General features: G+C 47.6%; 1 protein-coding gene across 1 annotated transcript in view; it reads left to right on the top strand.

The window, feature by feature from the left end:
* The window catches only part of LOC306767000 (glycerol kinase-like), a 37,169-nt gene that overhangs the window by 11,486 nt on the left and 7,313 nt on the right, over window positions 1–18,370 (top strand). The window contains exons 2-17 of the mRNA XM_079254882.1: window positions 2,998–3,071; window positions 6,697–6,803; window positions 6,888–6,965; window positions 8,886–8,965; window positions 9,041–9,178; window positions 10,018–10,127; window positions 10,274–10,340; window positions 14,873–14,908; window positions 16,161–16,228; window positions 16,322–16,364; window positions 16,445–16,525; window positions 16,599–16,677; window positions 16,773–16,869; window positions 16,942–17,026; window positions 17,092–17,212; window positions 17,676–17,819. Of these exons, the coding sequence (XP_079111008.1) occupies window positions 2,998–3,071; window positions 6,697–6,803; window positions 6,888–6,965; window positions 8,886–8,965; window positions 9,041–9,178; window positions 10,018–10,127; window positions 10,274–10,340; window positions 14,873–14,908; window positions 16,161–16,228; window positions 16,322–16,364; window positions 16,445–16,525; window positions 16,599–16,677; window positions 16,773–16,869; window positions 16,942–17,026; window positions 17,092–17,212; window positions 17,676–17,819 (1,408 nt within the window). The remainder of the gene's footprint in view (window positions 1–2,997; window positions 3,072–6,696; window positions 6,804–6,887; window positions 6,966–8,885; window positions 8,966–9,040; window positions 9,179–10,017; window positions 10,128–10,273; window positions 10,341–14,872; window positions 14,909–16,160; window positions 16,229–16,321; window positions 16,365–16,444; window positions 16,526–16,598; window positions 16,678–16,772; window positions 16,870–16,941; window positions 17,027–17,091; window positions 17,213–17,675; window positions 17,820–18,370) is intronic.

The raw sequence follows: 18,370 nt of genomic DNA, 5'->3' as shown, positions 1-18,370 counted from the left end.
GGACAGCAGGTGGACAGCAAGTAGACAGTAGGTGGACAGTAGATGGACAGTAGGTGGACATCAGGTGGACAGCAGGTGGACAGGAGGTGGACAGTAGGTGGACAGCAGGTGGACATCAGGTGGACAGCAGGTGGACAGGAGGTGGACAGTAGGTGGACAGCAGGTGGACATCAGGTGGACAGTAGGTGGACATCAGGTGGACAGCAAGTAGACAGTAGGTGGACATCAGGTGGACAGTAGGTGGACATCAGGTGGACATCAGGTGGACAGCAAGTAGACAGTAGGTGGACAGTAGGAGGACAGAAGGTGGACATCAGCTGGACAGTAGGTGGACATCAGGTGGACCGCAAGTAGGCAGTAGGTGGACAACAAGTGGACATCAGGTGGACAGCATGTGGACAGCAGGTAGACAGTAGGAGGACATCAGGTGGACAGCAGGTGGACATCAGGTGGACAGTAGGTGGACATCAGGTGGACAGCAAGTAGACAGTAGGTGGACAGCAGGTGGACATCAGGTGGACAGTATGTGGACAGTAGGAGGACAGCAGGTGGACAGCAAGTAGACAGCAGGTGGACATCAGGTGGAAAGCAGGTAGACAGTAGGAGGACAGCAGGTGGACAGCAAGTAGACAGTAGGTGGACAGTAGGTGGACATCAGGTGGACAGCAGGTGGACAGCAAGTAGACAGTAGGTGGACAGTAGATGGACAGTAGGTGGACAGCAGGTGGACAGCATGTGGACATCAGGTGGACATCAGGTGGAAAGCAGGTAGACAGTAGGAGGACAGCAGGTGGACAGCAAGTAGACAGTAGGTGGACAGTAGGTGGACATCAGGTGGACAGCAGGTGGACAGCAAGTAGACAGTAGGTGGACAGTAGATGGACAGTAGGTGGACAGCAGGTGGACAGCAAGTAGACAGTAGGTGGACAGTAGATGGACAGTAGGTGGACATCAGGTGGACAGCAGGTGGACAGGAGGTGGACAGTAGGTGGACAGTAGGAGGACAGCAGGTGGACATCAGGTGGACAGTAGGTGGACATCAGGTGGACAGCAAGTAGACAGTAGGTGGACAGTAGGAGGACAGAAGGTGGACATCAGCTGGACAGTAGGTGGACATCAGGTGGACAGCAAGTAGACAGTAGGTGGACAGTAGGAGGACAGCAGGTGGACAGCATGTGGACATCAGGTGGACAGTAGGTGGACATCAGGTGGACAGCAGGTAGACAGTAGGAGGACAGTAGGTGGACCGCAAGTAGGCAGTAGGTGGACAACAAGTGGACATCAGGTGGACAGCATGTGGACAGCAGGTAGACAGTAGGAGGACATCAGGTGGACAGCAGGTGGACAGCAAGTAGACAGTAGGTGGACAGCAGGTGGACAGTAGGAGGACATCAGGTGGACAGCAAGTAGACAGTAGGTGGACAGCAGGTGGACATCAGGTGGACAGTATGTGGACAGTAGGAGGACAGCAGGTGGACAGCAAGTAGACAGCAGGTGGACAGTAGGTGGACAGCAGGTGGACAGCAAGTAGACAGCAGGTGGACAGTAGGTGGACAGCAGGTGGACATCAGGTGGACAGTAGGTGGACAGCAGGTGGACAGGAGGTGGACAGTAGGTGGACAGCAGGTGGACAGTAGGTGGACATCAGGTGGACAGCAGGTGGACATCAGGTGGACAAAAGGTGGACAGTAGATGGACAGTAGGTGGACATCAGGTGGACAGCAGGTGGACATCAGGTGGACAGCAAGTAGACAGCATGTGGACAGCAGGTAGACAGTAGGTGGACAGTAGGTGGACAGTAGGTGGACATCAGGTGGACAGTAGATGGACAGTAGGTGGACATCAGGTGGACAGTAGGAGGACATCAGGTGGACAGCAAGTAGACAGTAGGTGGACATCAGGTGGATAGTAGGTGGACATCAGGTGGACAGCAAGTAGACAGCATGTGGACAGCAGGTAGACAGTAGGAGGACATCAGGTGGACAGCAAGTAGACAGTAGGTGGACATCAGGTGGACAGTAGGTGGACATCAGGTGGACAGCAAGTAGACAGCATGTGGACAGCAGGTAGACAGTAGGTGGACATCAGGTGGACAGCAGGTGGACAGTAGATGGACAGTAGGTGGACATCAGGTGGACAGTAGGAGGACATCAGGTGGACAGCAAGTAGACAGTAGGTGGACATCAGGTGGACAGTAGGTGGACATCAGGTGGACAGCAAGTAGACAGTAGGTGGACATCAGGTGGATAGTAGGTGGACAGCAAGTAGACAGTAGGTGGACATCAGGTGGATAGTAGGTGGACATCAGGTGGACAGCAAGTAGACAGTAGGTGGACAGCAAGTAGACAGTAGGTGGACATCAGGTGGACAGTAGGTGGACATCAGGTGGACAGCAAGTAGACAGTAGGTGGACATCAGGTGGACAGCAAGTAGACAGTAGGTGGACATCAGGTGGACAGCAAGTAGACAGTAGGTGGACATCAGGTGGACAGTAGGTGGACATCAGGTGGACAGCAAGTAGACAGTAGGTGGACATCAGGTGGACAGCAAGTAGACAGTAGGTGGACAGGAGGTGGATAGTAGGTGGACAGCAGGTGGACAGCAGGTGGACAGCAGGTGGACAGTAGGTGGACATCAGGTGGACAGCAAGTAGACAGTAGGTGGACATCAGGTGGACAGCAAGTAGACAGTAGGTGGACAGCAGGTGGACAGTAGGTGGACAGCAAGTAGACAGTAGGTGGACAGCAGGTGGACAGCAGGTGGACAGCAGGTAGACAGTAGGTGGACAGGAGTTTATCCTCTGAATGAAAAGCTGACATTAAGCAGTGAGGGAATTCGTCGTCCAGCAGCTCATGTCCGTCTCATTACTTCCTCATTTCTGATCATTTTCCACTCTTCAGAAAAGTTCCCGGATGGATTCCTGTTCTGTGTAGATCAGGTGTGGTCTCCTAAAGTCCACAGCTTATCTCTGCTTCTTCCTCGTCTGTTTCTCTGCAGGTTTTCAATGCAAAAACAGCTGAACTTATCAGTCACCATCAGGTGGAGATCCATCAAAGCTTCCCTAAAGAAGGGTGAGTTAGTCCAGATTTACATGTTTTCATTCTCTTCACATGTTCTCTTCACATGTTCTCTTCACATGTTCTCTTCACATGTTCTCTTCATATGTTCTCTTCACATCTCTTCACATGTTCTCTTCATATGTTCTCTTCACATCTCTTCACATGTTCTCTTCATATGTTCTCTTCACATCTCTTCACATGTTCTCTTCACATGTTCTCTTCACATCTCTTCACATGTTCTCTTCACATCTCTTCAGATGTTCTCTTCACATGTTCTCTTCACATGTTCTCTTCATATGTTCTCTTCACATCTCTTCACATGTTCTCTTCATATGTTCTCTTCACATCTCTTCACATGTTCTCTTCATATGTTCTCTTCACATCTCTTCACATGTTCTCTTCATATGTTCTCTTCACATCTCTTCACATGTTCTCTTCACATGTTCTCTTCACATCTCTTCACATGTTCTCTTCACATCTATTCACATGTTCTCTTCATATGTTCTCTTCACATCTCTTCACATGTTCTCTTCACATGTTCTCTTCACATCTCTTCACATGTTCTCTTCACGTTCTCCTCACATGTTCTCTTCACATCTCTTCACATGTTCTCTTCACATGTTCTCTTCACATCTGTTCACATGTTCTCTTCACATCTCTTCACATGTTCTCTTCACATGTTCTCTTTACATCTCTTCACATGTTCTCTTCACATCTGTTCACATGTTCTCTTCACATCTCTTCACATGTTCTCTTCACATGTTCTCTTCACATCTTTTCACATGTTCTCTTCACATGTTCTCTTCACATCTCTTCACATCTGTTCACATGTTCTCTTCACATGTTCTCTTCACATCACTTCACATGTTCTCTTCACATCTTTTCACATGTTCTCTGCACATGTTCTCTTCACATGTTCTCTTCACATCTCTTCACATGTTCTCTTCACATGTTCTCTTCACATCTCCATATGTTCTCTTCACATGTTCTCTTCACATCTGTTCACATGTGCTCTTCACATCTCTTCACATGTTCTCTTCACATCTCTTCACATGTTCTTTTCACATCTCTTCACATGTTCTCTTCACATGTTCTCTTCACATCTTTTCACATGTTCTCTTCACATGTTCTCTTCACATCTCTTCACATGTTCTCTTCACATGTTCTCTTCACATCTCTTCACATCTCCATATGTTCTCTTCACATGTTCTCTTCACATGTTCTCTTCACGTTCTCTTCACATCTCCATATGTTCTCTTCACATGTTCTCTTCACATCTCCATATGTTCTCTTCACATGTTCTCTTCACATCTCCACATGTTCTCTTCACATCTCTTCACATTTAATCGTCCACCATGCTCTGAAACTTCTGTATGATTGGCTTGTTGTACAGAAAATGAATCAAACCTTTTGCTGACAGATCTCATGACCAGCTTCATACAGAAGTCAGCAAACCCTTGTTTCCTCTTTTCATAAGGTTACATATTAACTTCTTTATTTCTGGTCGGCTCAACACCAAGCTGATGCATGAAAGATGTTGCGGTGGATTCCGTTCACCATGTGGTGAACAACCATATCCTGAGGCCGCTGATTATCTAGTAGCTTCAGATTGTTGACAGCCTCTGATCACTTCTGAAAAATCAGTTTATTTATGGATATTTCAACAGTTTATTAATGCAGAATTAAACAAAGACAACAAAGACAGCTCGGTTGAATGTTTCCTTTATTAACTGTTAGATAACCAGTTACAGTGAGGAAAATAAGCATTGAACACCCTGCGATATTGCAACTTATTCCACTGTGAGAGACAGAATCTAAAGATACAAATCCAGAAATCACTTCTTTTTTTATTATTTTATTTGTATTTTATTGCTACAAAAATTGAACACCTGCCAATTAGCAAGAATCCTGGTCCTCAAAATCCGCCTTTTAAAATGTCCACCACTCCATCTATTAATCCTACTTGTTTAAGGTCATTGGCTGCATGAAGACACCTGTCCACCCACAGTCGGTCAGCTGTTGTCAGGGACAAGTCCAAAGAGCTCTCGAATGGCACCAGAGACAAACTTGTAGGCCTCCACAAGGCTGGAAATGGCTCCAGGTCAACTGCCAAGCAGCTTGGTGAAAAAAGATCCACTGTTGGAGCGATTGTTAGAAAATGGAAAAGGCTGAACATGACAATTTCCTGAGCACTGGGGCTCCACACAATATCTCACCTCGTGGGGTATCAGTGATGCTAAGAAAGGTGCAGCCCAGGACCACGCGGGAGGAGCTGGTCAATGACCTGAAAACAGCTGGGACCACCTTTCCAAAGGTCACCACTGGTAATACACTAAGCGGAAGATCCCCAGCTGAAGTCAGCACATGTCTGAAGTCTCCCCGTGACCATATGGATGATCCAGAGGAGTCCTGGGAGAAAGTCATGTGAACATTTGAGATCAAAATAGAACTTTTTGGTATAAACTCCCCTGTTTGGATGGGGAAGAATGATGAGTACCAAGCCAAGACCACATCCTTACTGTGAAGCATGGGAGCGGAAGCATGATGCTGTGGGGGTGTTTTTCTTCACACAGAACAGGACGACTGCACAGTGTTAAGGAGACGATGAGTGGGGCCCTGTATTGCAGGATTTTGGGCAATAAGCTCCTTCCCTCAGTCAGAACACTGAAGATGGGTCTGGTCTTCCAACAAGACAGTGACCCGAAGCACACAGCCAGGAGCACCAAGGAGCGGCTCTGTAAGAAGCATGTCAGGGTTCTGGAGGGGCTTCGCCAGTCTCCAGACCTAAAGAGAAAATCTTTGGCAGGAGGTGAAACTCGGTGTTGCTCAGCAACATCTCTGGAACCTGGCAGCTCTGGAGAAGATCTGTGTGGAGTCCAACGAACCTGCTGCAAACTGGCAAAGAAACGTTTGACCTCTGTAAATGGAAACAAATGTTAACATGGATTTTTTAGGTGTTCAAATACATTTTTGCAGCAACAACATACAAATAAAATATTAAAAACATCACAAATGTAATTTCCATATTTGTTTCTTTAGATTCTGTCTGTCACAGTGGAAATGCCCCTACAATGTAAACATCAAAGTTTCCTCGCTGTGCGTCTTCTTTTTGTGTCCTTGAGTTATTTTTAAAGGCACTCTGAAATAAAAGGTTTTATTATTAGTAGTAGTTGTATTCAAACAGTTGTTGTTGAAAATATAAATAAAGCAGAATCCCAACAGGTCATGTTTTATTCCCAGTAGAAGATAAAAACATGTCACATGATGAAACTGACATTCCCTTTCAGACCTTAGGGGTCTCAAACTCCAGTCCTGGAGGTGTGCCGCAGCTTTTTGTTGTTTCCTGCTACCAACACAGATGATTCAGATGAAATGGATCCAGTTGTCCACCTGTTTATGAACTTCAGTCAGGTGTGTTGGAGCCTGGAGACAAGAAAAACCTGCAGGATACCGGCCCTCCAGGACTGGAGTTTGAGACCTGACAGCTGTCAGTAGTTCTGTTCCTAAGACAGGAGGAAGCCGCTTTACCTCTGCCTTTCATTGTCTGGTGCAACTAGACGTATCCCTCCACCTGTCTGGAGGGATATATCTGGAGTGTGTTTCTGTGCAAACATGTTGACGTGCATGTGTGTGTCAGCTGGGTTGAGGAGGACCCCCGGGAGATCATGCAGTCTGTCTATGAGTGCATGGAGAGAACCTGCCAGAAACTGTGCCAGCTCAACATCGACGTCTCCATCATTAAAGGTGGAACACTGGTTCACCATCTGCTTTTATTTCAGGGTGTAAAACACTGCTTGTACTGACCTCTGTTTTGTGGTTAACATCCAGCGGTGGGAGTGACCAATCAGAGAGAGACAACGCTGGTCTGGGACAGAGAAACTGGAGAACCCCTCTACAATGCAGTCGGTGAGTTCTGGAAGATTTAAATAAAACTCCTGCATCTTCAGATCCTCATTATCATTCAATCAATAACGATCATAATTAATTATCTCATTATTAATCCACCTCAGTTCAGTCCCAGAACCAGTTCAATAAAACTTTGTTTATACAACAACAAATTTCAGTCCAACTTTTTTTGATGCAACAAACAGTTCAGTCAAGTCGTTGTAGTTCAATTACACAGAAACATCATGTGATCCGCATCAGTCCGGATTATAGCTGGGTTCATAAAAACTGATTCAGAACAAGATCCAGGAGCGAAAACCTCCATCAGGACCAGAACCAGAAAGGAAAACCTCCATCAGGACCAGATCCAAGAGGGAAAACCTCCATCAGGACCAGATCCAAGAGGGAAAACCTCCATCAGGACCAGATCCAAGAGGGAAAACCTCCATCAGGACCAGATCCAAGAGGGAAAACCTCCATCAGGACCAGATCCAAGAGGGAAAACCTCCATCAGGACCAGATCCAAGAGGGAAAACCTCCATCAGGACCAGAACCAGGAAGGAAAACCTCCATCAGGACCAGAACCAGGAAGGAAAACCTCCATCAGGACCAGAACCAGGAAGGAAAACCTCCATCAGGACCAGAACCAGAAAGGAAAACCTCCATCAGGACCAGAACCAGGACGGAAAACCTCCATCAGGACCAGATCCAAGAGGGAAAACCTCCATCAGGACCAGAACCAGAAAGGAAAACCTCCATCAGGACCAGATCCAAGAGGGAAAACCTCCATCAGGACCAGATCCAAGAGGGAAAACCTCCATCAGGACCAGATCCAAGAGGGAAAACCTCCATCAGGACCAGATCCAAGAGGGAAAACCTCCATCAGGACCAGAACCAGGAAGGAAAACCTCCATGGAGCAGTTTCGGACTGTGTGCATAAATGGAAGTAAAAAGATTAAATTCGAAGTAATGAAAAAAAAAAAGCATGGTAGAAGATTGATATTATTTTCATCAATATCAGGATCAGTTTTGTTGTGTTTTTACACAAAGCTTCATCTGACAGCTTATCTAGCAGTAAACAGTGTAACTCCTCCCTCCTCCGGCAGTGATGCTACGTTCATCCCTCCCACCATCTCAGCCATGACTGACGTACCCCCCACCCCCATCTGACGTAACCCCGCCCCACCCTGACCCTAACCCCCCGCCCCACCCTGACCCTAACCCCCCACCCCCATCTGACGTAACCCCGCCCCACCCTGACCCTAACCCCCCGCCCCACCCTGACATAACTCCCCGCCCATCCTTACGTAACCCCCCCACCCCCATCTGACGTAACCCCGCCCCACCCTGACCCTAACCCCCCACCCCCATCTGACGTAACCCCGCCCCACCCTGACCCTAACCCCCCGCCCCACCCTGACCCTAACCCCCCGCCCCACCCTGACCCTAACCCCCCCCCCCCCCCCCGACATAAGATGTGATGAGAGAAACAATGTGAGTTGGGGGTCATTCTGTGTGAGACGCAGACATGTCCGCTCTGTATTCAGACACGTGGTCATAAAGTGCTAGAAATTCCAGGGTTGTTTGAAGAAACCATGTTACGTGTTACCTCATCATCCGTACATACATGTTGCTGTTTGATGGAACGTATTTTAATCAGGAGGGTCCAACTCATCCAAGTCCAGGTTCAAGCTCAGTCTGGTCTCCAGTGGGACCAGTATAATAACAACACAATTACCTGGAACTCCCCCTGAGCAGGTTGAAGCTGGCAGTTCCAACCAAAAGAAACCAGAAATCCAACTGAGCTGGTCTTCTGAGCTTTGGTTCATGGCTGTGAAGATGACAGGTGGCCGTTTTTACCAGCTCATCACAAACAGGACTGTCCAGATGTGTCTCGCATCTTCTAAGAGGTTTCTAAGGTGTCCTCTGCTCTGTGTGTAGTTTGGCTGGACCTGCGAACCCAGTCTACGGTGGAGAGGCTCATTAACAAAGCACCAGGTAGAAACAAGAACCACCTGAAGGTGAGACATGATCCAGCTGTGCAGCGTTCACATCTGTCATCTGGATTATAATACCAGGATCTTCTCTGTCTACAGCATAAAACTGGCCTCCCGATCAGCACCTACTTCAGCGCTGTGAAGCTACGCTGGCTGCTGGACAATGTGGAAGAGGTGCACGAAGCCGTGCTGGCGGGCAGGGCCATGTTCGGTACTGTGGACTCCTGGATCATCTGGGTGAGACATGCTGGATAGTTGCTGCTAGCGCTTAAGCCTGTTCCATCCTCCACCAGAAGACAGAACTTTCTTCTTGTTCTCGAGGCTCCGAGAAGAAAATGACGTCATTTTGTTCTCGCGGACGTGTTTGAGGACAGTTCTTGACACAACGGGCTGCAGAACTTTTTTCTTGTGGGGCTGCGAGAAGTATCGTGTGATTGGTCGGACATGTGAGGTGGGCGTGGTTAACACGGAGAAAGCAGGAAGCGGAGTTGCTGCTTCCGGCAAAACGGATTGTTTAGATAAAACAGCTGATCGAGGTGGTGAGAAAGTACCAACATTTTTACATTAAAACACTCGGACCCAGCCGCGTGCACGACCCGCCCCGCCACGTGCACGCCCCGCCCCGCCGCGGACGAAGCTGCTGGTTAAATATGAAACTAGAAACTCGGAGAGCAGAAACCTCCACCAAGCACAATGTCTAAGAATCCTTTTAAAACATTCCTGGATCCAAACGGTGATCCGGATCACCTCCAGAATTTAATCACTTCTTCATTTTTACATTTGCAACAACTCTTGAAATATTTATAAAATCCCTCCGTAACCTTTTAAGTTATCTTGAGCAAAAAGACGCCGGGAAACATCACCTGGTGGAGGTTCACTGCACATAAAAGCAGACATCGCCCCCCCAGTGACCCCTCCCCGCTGCAGACCTGCTTCTCCTGGAGGATGGATCTGCTGAACAAGACGTTTTTTCTTGTTCTTGCAGCCTGGAGAAGCAGAACTCAGTTCTTCTCGTGGAGGATGGAACAGGCTGTGTTGGTGTGTGAGAGTGTGTTAATGTGAGCTGATGTCCTCAGTGTCTGACGGGGGGTAAGAACGGTGGCGTCCACATTACTGACGTGTCCAACGCTAGTCGAACCATGCTCTTCAACATCCACACCATGGACTGGGACCCTGAACTCTGCAGGTAGACAAGTCCTCAAACTGACCTCCTTCTGTTTCTTTGGTTATTAGATGTAAAAATAGTTGAAGTTAATGTCAGCAGGAGTGCTTCATCATCATCATCCTCATTATCAGGCTTCATCATCGTGACTGACTCCAGCTGTGTTCCAGGTACTTTGATGTCCCGATGAAGATCCTCCCCAAAGTCCGAAGCTCATCTGAAATCTATGGCTGGGTGGTGAGTTGAGATCAGAAGGAGCCCTGAATCATTATCAGACAACGTGCAGGTGAAAACGTGATGGTGAAATATCCTGATCAGAGCAGACGTTTCAGCTTTCTGCGTGTTAACCAGTCAGCGCTGGGACACTTAAAACAGAGAAAACACTTTGAGATGCCAAACGGGTTTAAATGACATATTTAATACATTGAACACCAATAAACCAGAACTTTGTTCATACCAAATCTGTCCTCATCATTAAGGGCTCATGCAAGATGTTTTAATCATTCAAACTTCTACAGAGCAAGGTGCATTTTTATAATGTGGTCGGCATCATATCTCAGAGCTTCATCCAGCTGGACTTCCTCAGTATCCTGCACAACGTCCTGTAGGGTCATCAGATCCAGGTTTTAGTTTCTGTCCCTTGTCGTCTCTGCTGGATGTGCAGCAGGAGGGGGAGGTTCTCAGGGATGAGGAAGGTTTCTCCACTGTGAGATTAATAAAGTTCACCATTAATCATTCATTCTGGCTTAAGCTACCAGCAAAGACATCACAAAATAAGGTTCTTGTTCTTTAAGCCTGTTCCATCCTCCACGAGAAGAACTGAGTTCTGCTTCTCCAGGCTGCAAGAACAAGAAAAAACGTCTTGTTCAGCAGATCCATCCTCCAGGAGAAGCAGGTCTGCAGCGGGGAGGGGTCACTGGGGGGGCGATGTCTGCTTTTATGTGCAGTGAACCTCCACCAGGTGATGTTTCCCGGCGTCTTTTTGCTCAAGATAACTTAAAAGGTTACGGAGGGATTTTATAAATATTTCAAGAGTTGTTGCAAATGTAAAAATGAAGAAGTGATTAAATTCTGGAGGTGATCCGGATCACCGTTTGGATCCAGGAATGTTTTAAAAGGATTCTTAGACATTGTGCTTGGTGGAGGTTTCTGCTCTCCGAGTTTCTAGTTTCATATTTAACGAGCAGCTTCGTCCGCGGCGGGGCGGGGCGTGCACGCGGCGGGGCGGGTCGTGCACGCGGCAGGGCGGGTCGTGCACGCGGCAGGGCGGGTCGTGCACGCGGCTGGGTCCGAGTCTTTTATTGTAAAAATCTTGGTACTTTCTCACCACCTCGATCAGCTGTTTTATCTAAACAATCCGTTTTGCCGGAAGCAGCAACTCCGCTTCCTGCTTTCTCCGTGTTAACCACGCCCACCTCACATGTCCGACCAATCACACGATACTTCTCGCAGCCCCACAAGAAAAAAGTTCTGCAGCCCGTTGTGTCAAGAACTGTCCTCAAACACGTCCGCGAGAACAAAATGACGTCATTTTCTTCTCGGAGCCTCGAGAACAAGAAGAAAGTTCTGTCTTCTGGTGGAGGATGGAACAGGCTTTACACGATGAGATGGAGGATGTTTCTTCAACTTCTAAGTTTAGTAGATTTCCTCCTCAAACCTCTAGTGTCTTCCCAGCCTTCTGGAGTCAGTTTAACCTACCTGTGGTTAGTGGTGGCCTGTGGTAAGGGTAGGAACGTAGATCGACTGGTAAATGGAGAGCTTCGCCTTCTGGCTCAGCTCCTTCTTCACCACGACAGACCGGCGCAGAGCCCGCATTACTGCAGACTCCGCACCGATCCGTCTGTCCATCTCACGCTCCATCCTTCCCTCACTCGTGAACAAGACCCCGAGATATTTAAACTCCTCCACTTGAGGCAGGACCTGACTCCCGACCCGGAGAGGGCAATCCACCCTATTCCGGCTGAGGACCATGGTCTCAGATTTGGAGATTTGGTGCTGATTCCCATCCCAGCCGCTTCACACTCGGCCGCGAATCGCTCAAGCGAGAGCTGGAGATCACGACCAGAGGAAGCCAACAGGACCACATCATCTGCAAAAAGCAGGGACCCAATCCTGAGGCCACCAAGTCGGATCCCCTCAACACCTCGGCTGCACCTAGAAATTCTGTCCATATAAGTTATGAACAGAATCGGTGATAAAGGGCAGCCTTGGCGGAGTCCAACCCTCACCGGAAACGAATCCGACTTACTACCGGCAATGTGGACCAAGCTCTGACACCTGTCGTACAGGGACCGGACAGCTCGTACAAGGGGGTCCGGTACCCCATACTCCCGGAGTACCCCCCACAGGAGCCCCCGGGGGACACGGTCGAACACCTTCTCCAGGTCCACAAAGCACATGTAGACTGGTTGGGCAAACTCCCATGCCCCCTCCAGGACCCCAAAGAGGGTATAGAGCTGGTCCACTGTTCCGCGACCAGGACGAAAACCACACTGCTCCTCCTCAATCTGAGATTCGACTATCCGGCGGACCCTCCTCTCCAGGACCCCTGAATAGACCTTACCAGGGAGGCTGAGGAATGTTATTCCCCTGTAACCGGAACACACCCTCCGGTCCCCCTTCTTAAAAAGGGGGGCCACCACCCCAGTCTGCCAATCCAGCGGTACTGCCCCTGATGTCCACGCGATGCTGCAGAGGCGTGTCAGCCAGGACAGCCCCACAGCATCCAGAGCCTTAAGGAACTCCAGGCGGATCTCATCCACCCCCATCTCCACTGTACACAGTGTTGACAGAGCACTATTTCCTGACCTGAGTCACCGGATAGTGGACCAGAATATCCTCAAAACAGTTCAGAAGTCGTTCTCTATGGCCTCGCCGGACTCCTCCCTCCTGGTACCTATCAGCTGCCTCCAGAGTCCCATAGGCCAAGAAGGCCTGATTGGACTCCTTCAGCTTTACAGCATCCCTCACTGCTGGTGTCCACCAACAGGTTTTGGGATTACCACCACGACATGCACCAACGACCTTATGGCCACGGCTTCAACTGGCCGCCTCAACAATAGAGGCACAGAACACAATCCACTCAGACTCAATGTCAACTCAGCATGATTGAAGCTCTGCTTGAGGTGGGAGCTGAAGCTTTGACAGACGTTCCCAGCAGATGAAACAATTACAATGTCAATCATCAAACTGCGGCCCAGAGAATCCTGATGCCAGGTGTACATATGGACACTCTTATGTTCAAACATGGTGTTTGTTATGGACAATCGATGATGAGTACAGAAGTCCTACAACAAAAAAGCCACTTGGGTTCAGAGGGGGGGGACCATGCCTCCCAATCACTCCCCTCCAGGTCTCACTGTCATTGTCCACATACAGGCGCCAAGCCGGGGGCAATGAGCATGCCCACACCCACTCAGCACCTCCCACCGGGAGCAACTCCAGAGTGGAAGAAGGTCCAGCCCTTCTTGAATGTACTGGTTCCAGAGCCCAAGCCATGCGTTGAACTGAGTCCAATTATAGCTAGCCAGAACCGATCAACCTCAGCTCAGGCTCCTTCCCCATCAGTCACTGGAGCCAGTTTCTGTAACTGAGGATCGGCCCGCCAAGGACTTGCGCAAAAGCCTAGCCACCAGACCCACATCCTTGTGTCCCACCACCAGGCCTGGTTCCAGACAGGTACCCGGTGACTCATGTCTGGTCAAGGAAACCTTCATCCCAATCGTAGGAGGCTCCAACATACTAAACATGATAGCTGTATTTAAACTGTAGGATGTTTATGGTTTACAGAATTAATGTTTAGTTCAGTGTTCATATCTAGTCCCCTGACTCATCAGACATCTCCTGTTAAACCTTGTCCTGCACCTTTATAAATGGCTGTCTATATCTGTCTGCACTTTATGGTATTATTATACATAATATGACATTATGAGTTTCAGACCAGGTTATAAATATTTAGCTCTGACTCTGATTATTGTTGATGACTGGGTTTATGAATCGTGGACAAGAGCTGTGAAGCTTCATCAATCCGAGTTGGAAATGAAAACTTCTAATCTGATTCTGGGTAATGTCTTTATTATAGTAATAATAATATTATTCTAGTTGATAAAGAGTGGATATCAGGTTGTTCATGTACCACAAAGACAAAAGATGTCTCCCTTGAAAGTTTAAAAGGCAAGTCTAGGGTTTGAAGTCTTCTCGTAAAGACTATAAATAAGTTAGATGCAGGAGAAGACATCTTCTGAGGAGACATGGGGGGAGTCAGACACAGAAACAAACACAGTTTAAACTGCTGTGATCTAAGTGGCTGACGAGGACGATATCCAGTGATGTCCCATTGTCCCACATATCTGCTGCAGTTGTTTAGATGAAGGAGGAGCCATCTTTACCATCTATGGCAGGAATCAGCAACTGCAGCTGGTGTCCTGCAGGTATTGGATGTGTCCCTGTAGCAACACCTGATTCAAATTAACACTTCATGAACAGACTTGTGCAGAACTTGACAACAAGCTGTTGGAGATTCATTTTATATGAATCGGGTGTTGCAGTAGAAAAACATCCAATCCCTGCATGACACTGGCACTGGAGGATTCAGAGTGACTAACATGCTGGACTTTCTTCACACCAGGACACTGCTGCAATATGTGTGAAAAGTCTGGAATTTCATTCTCACATTGCAGATTGTTCCTTATTATATTATATAGTTGGGCTCTGGATGATATCAGTTGTCTGAATTCTAAATGAATGTTTTTTTTCTTTTCTCTAATAAGAAATCTGGATCTCTGGCAGGCGTCCCAATTTCCGGGGTGAGTTATCCCTCCTCTGGCTGCATTTTGAGTTTTTACTCGTTGAACCAGCAGTTTTATCAGTGCAGGAGGAAGTCCAACTGAGTTTCTACCACCAACTCATCACATCTTGATATCTTGTCATTTCATAATGAAATCCCATCACCCCTCCTAATATACCAATACCCCATCATCCCACATTGGTATCCATTCATCCCTTCACTGGTATCCCATCATCCCATACTGATAGCCCATCATCCCGTATATGTATCTCATCATCCCATACTGGTATCCAATCATCCTGTACTGATATCCCAGTATGGCATATTGGTATACCATACCATTTATGCCCTGCAGCTATCATATCTTGCGTTATGATGTGTTTCATGTAGTATCTTTAGTTCTAGTTTCCTATTTTCTTTTGTAGATTTCCTTGTTTAGTTCCTGTGTGTCCTGTTTCCTGTTTTGCTTTCCCGTTCATTAGATTCACCTGGACTCAATTAGTTGATTACTTACACCTGTGTCTTGTTCTGTTTCTGCCTTTATTTATAGCCACTGGTTTCAGTTCTAGTTTGCTGGTTCATTGCTTTTGTAGCTTCATGAGTTTTTTACTGATATCTCATCATCCAGGGTTGGTATCCCATGATCCAATACTGATATCCTATCATCCCGCGTTGGTATCCCATGATCCAATACTGATATCCTATCATCCCGCGTTGGTATCCCATGATCCAACACTGATATCCTATCATCCCGCGTTGGTATCCCATGATCCAATACCGATTACCCATTATCATGCTTTGATATCCCATGATCCAATACCGATATCCCATCATCCCACGTTGATATCCCATGATCCAATACCGATTACCCATTATCATGCTTTGATATCCCATGATCCAATACCGATATCCCATCATCCCGCATTGATATCCCATGATCCAATACCGATATCCCATCATCCCGCATTGATATCCGAGGATTCAATTCCAATATCCCATCATCCCGCATTGATATCCGATGATCCATTACTGATCCCCCATCATCGGGTGTTGGTATCCCATGATCCAATACCGATATCCCATCATCCCATGTTGGTATCCCATGATCCAATACCCTGTCAGGCCTACTTGTGTTGGTGTCCATTTAAAGAGAATTAACTATCAGGTTTATCATCAGGAAGCAACACAAAAATAAGCCACCAAACACTGAATTCATGTCAGTGATCTCGTCAGTCATCAGGCTCCTCCACTGACTCTGGTTTCCTCCTCAGTGTCTGGGGGACCAATCAGCTGCTCTGGTTGGTCACATGTTCTTTGAAGAGGGACAGGCCAAAAACACGTAAGCCAGGAAATGTGTATAATCATGTCTGAAGAAGTTAAATTGCTGATAAATGTCTCATGATTTATTTATGTTTCACGTTTTATCATAAAGGTATGGGACTGGTTGCTTCCTGCTCAGAAACACAGGGACAAAAGTAAGATGATAAAAAAAATATATATAAAAATAACAGCAGTAAGTGTATTGATCTTTGTTCATCCACATATTCATCTGCAGCGCATAATGTCTGAACACGGCCTGCTCACTACAGTAGCCTACAAACTGGGAAAGGACAAACCTGCTTGCTATGCCCTGGAGGTGAGCAGGGTCTCTGCTTGTTGTTAAGTCCTCAGTGATCCCTCCTGATCCATAACTTTCTCTGCTGCGGCAGGGTTCGGTAGCCATTGCAGGAGCAGTGGTTCGCTGGCTAAAGGACAACCTAGGCATCGTACAGACGTCCTCAGAGATTGGTACGTCCCGCAGCAAACAACACAGCCACATGAGGACTGTGGTGGAGCTTTCTTTTCATCTCACGCTTCTGTCTTTGGTTTCTGACTCATTTCAGAGACGCTAGCAGCAGCGGCGGGCACATCCTACGGCTGCTACTTTGTTCCGGCTTTCTCTGGACTCTACGCTCCTTACTGGGAGCCCAGTGCAAGAGGGTGAGGACCCCTTAGAACCACTGGTCACCATGTTGACTGAAGCATGTCTGAGGGTTTTATTCCGTTTTTCAGCATCATCTGTGGACTCACGCAGTTCACCAACAGGAACCACCTGGCCTTCGCTGCCCTGGAGGCCGTCTGCTTCCAGACCAGAGAGGTGAGTGGAGTCTGCCGCATATCATCTGGCCTCCAGCTAGGTTATAAACAGTTTGTGTGCATCAGATCTTGGATGCGATGAACCAGGACAGTGGCGTCCCTCTGACACAGCTGGGGGTGGACGGAGGAATGACATCCAACAGACTACTGATGCAGCTGCAGGCTGACATTCTCTGCATACCTGTAGGTAAGAACATGCATCACAGAGACCACTACAACCTATGATAACTACAACCTATGATCACACAGAAATGTGAGGTATGTGTTTATGATGTAACATTTATAGAAGTGACATAAAACTTTAGACAGTCTGATATTAAAGTGCAGCACGGAGGTATGAGATGAACCAACTCCCGTCTCTCCCAGTCCAAAGAGTAACAGCGTTTAGTTAACATGGGTAATCAGTGACTTAGGTCTGAACCTGGACCTTGTCCCGGTCCGTCTTCACTGACTTTTGTCCCATTTTAACAAACTCCTAAACAAACAAAATTTACCTGCAGTGTCCACAAATAGTCCTCACATATCTGTAGATAGTCTGCAGGTAAAATACTGTCCCACTGACAACACAACAGATTTTTATTTCTTGTAAAAGGATTTACCTGTGGAAAGGAAGGAAATCAGATGTGCTTATGTGTTTCATGTGGCTCCAGTGAAACCCAGCATGTCAGAAACCACAGCACTGGGTGTAGCGATGGCCGCTGGGGCAGCAGACGGGGTGAATGTTTGGAATCTGTGTCCTGGTCAGCTTCCACATCTTACATCTGAGAGATATGAGCCTCAAATAAACCCTGAAGGTAAGAAAATACAGCCAGTGATCCGAGCTTAAGAGAAAGCAGCAGGTCAGCTTTGGTGAACTGACAGAAACTTGTCTTCTGAAAGATGGCAAAGACCCTTCAAAGTCTGGCCTCATCTGCTGTGTCTCCATACTGTCAATGTAGTTATCCAGCTGCCAGGCAGTTAGCCAGCTGTTAGCCAGTTGCCAGGTAGTGATTCAGCTGCCATGTGGTTTTTAGCCAGCTGTTAGCCAGCTGCCAGGCAGTTAGCGAGCTGTTAGCAGGAAATTATCCAGCTGCCATGTGGTTATTAGCCAGCTGCCAGGCAGTTTTAGCCAACCGTTAGCCAGCTGCCATGTGGTTGTTAGCCAGCTGCCAGGCAGTTTTAGCCAACCGTTAGCCAGCTGCCTTGTGGTTGTTAGCCAGCTGCCAGGCAGTTTTAGCCAACCGTTAGCCAGCTGCCATGTGGTTGTTAGCCAGCTGCCAGGCAGTTTTAGCCAACCGTTAGCCAGCTGCCATGTGGTTGTTAGCCAGCTGCCAGGCAGTTTTAGCCAACCGTTAGCCAGCTGCCA

Source organism: Telmatherina bonti, assembly GCF_933228915.1.
Source record: "Telmatherina bonti genome assembly, chromosome: 15".
Lineage (NCBI taxonomy): Eukaryota > Metazoa > Chordata > Actinopteri > Atheriniformes > Telmatherinidae > Telmatherina > Telmatherina bonti.
This window is presented reverse-complemented; position numbering and strand designations above follow the sequence as displayed.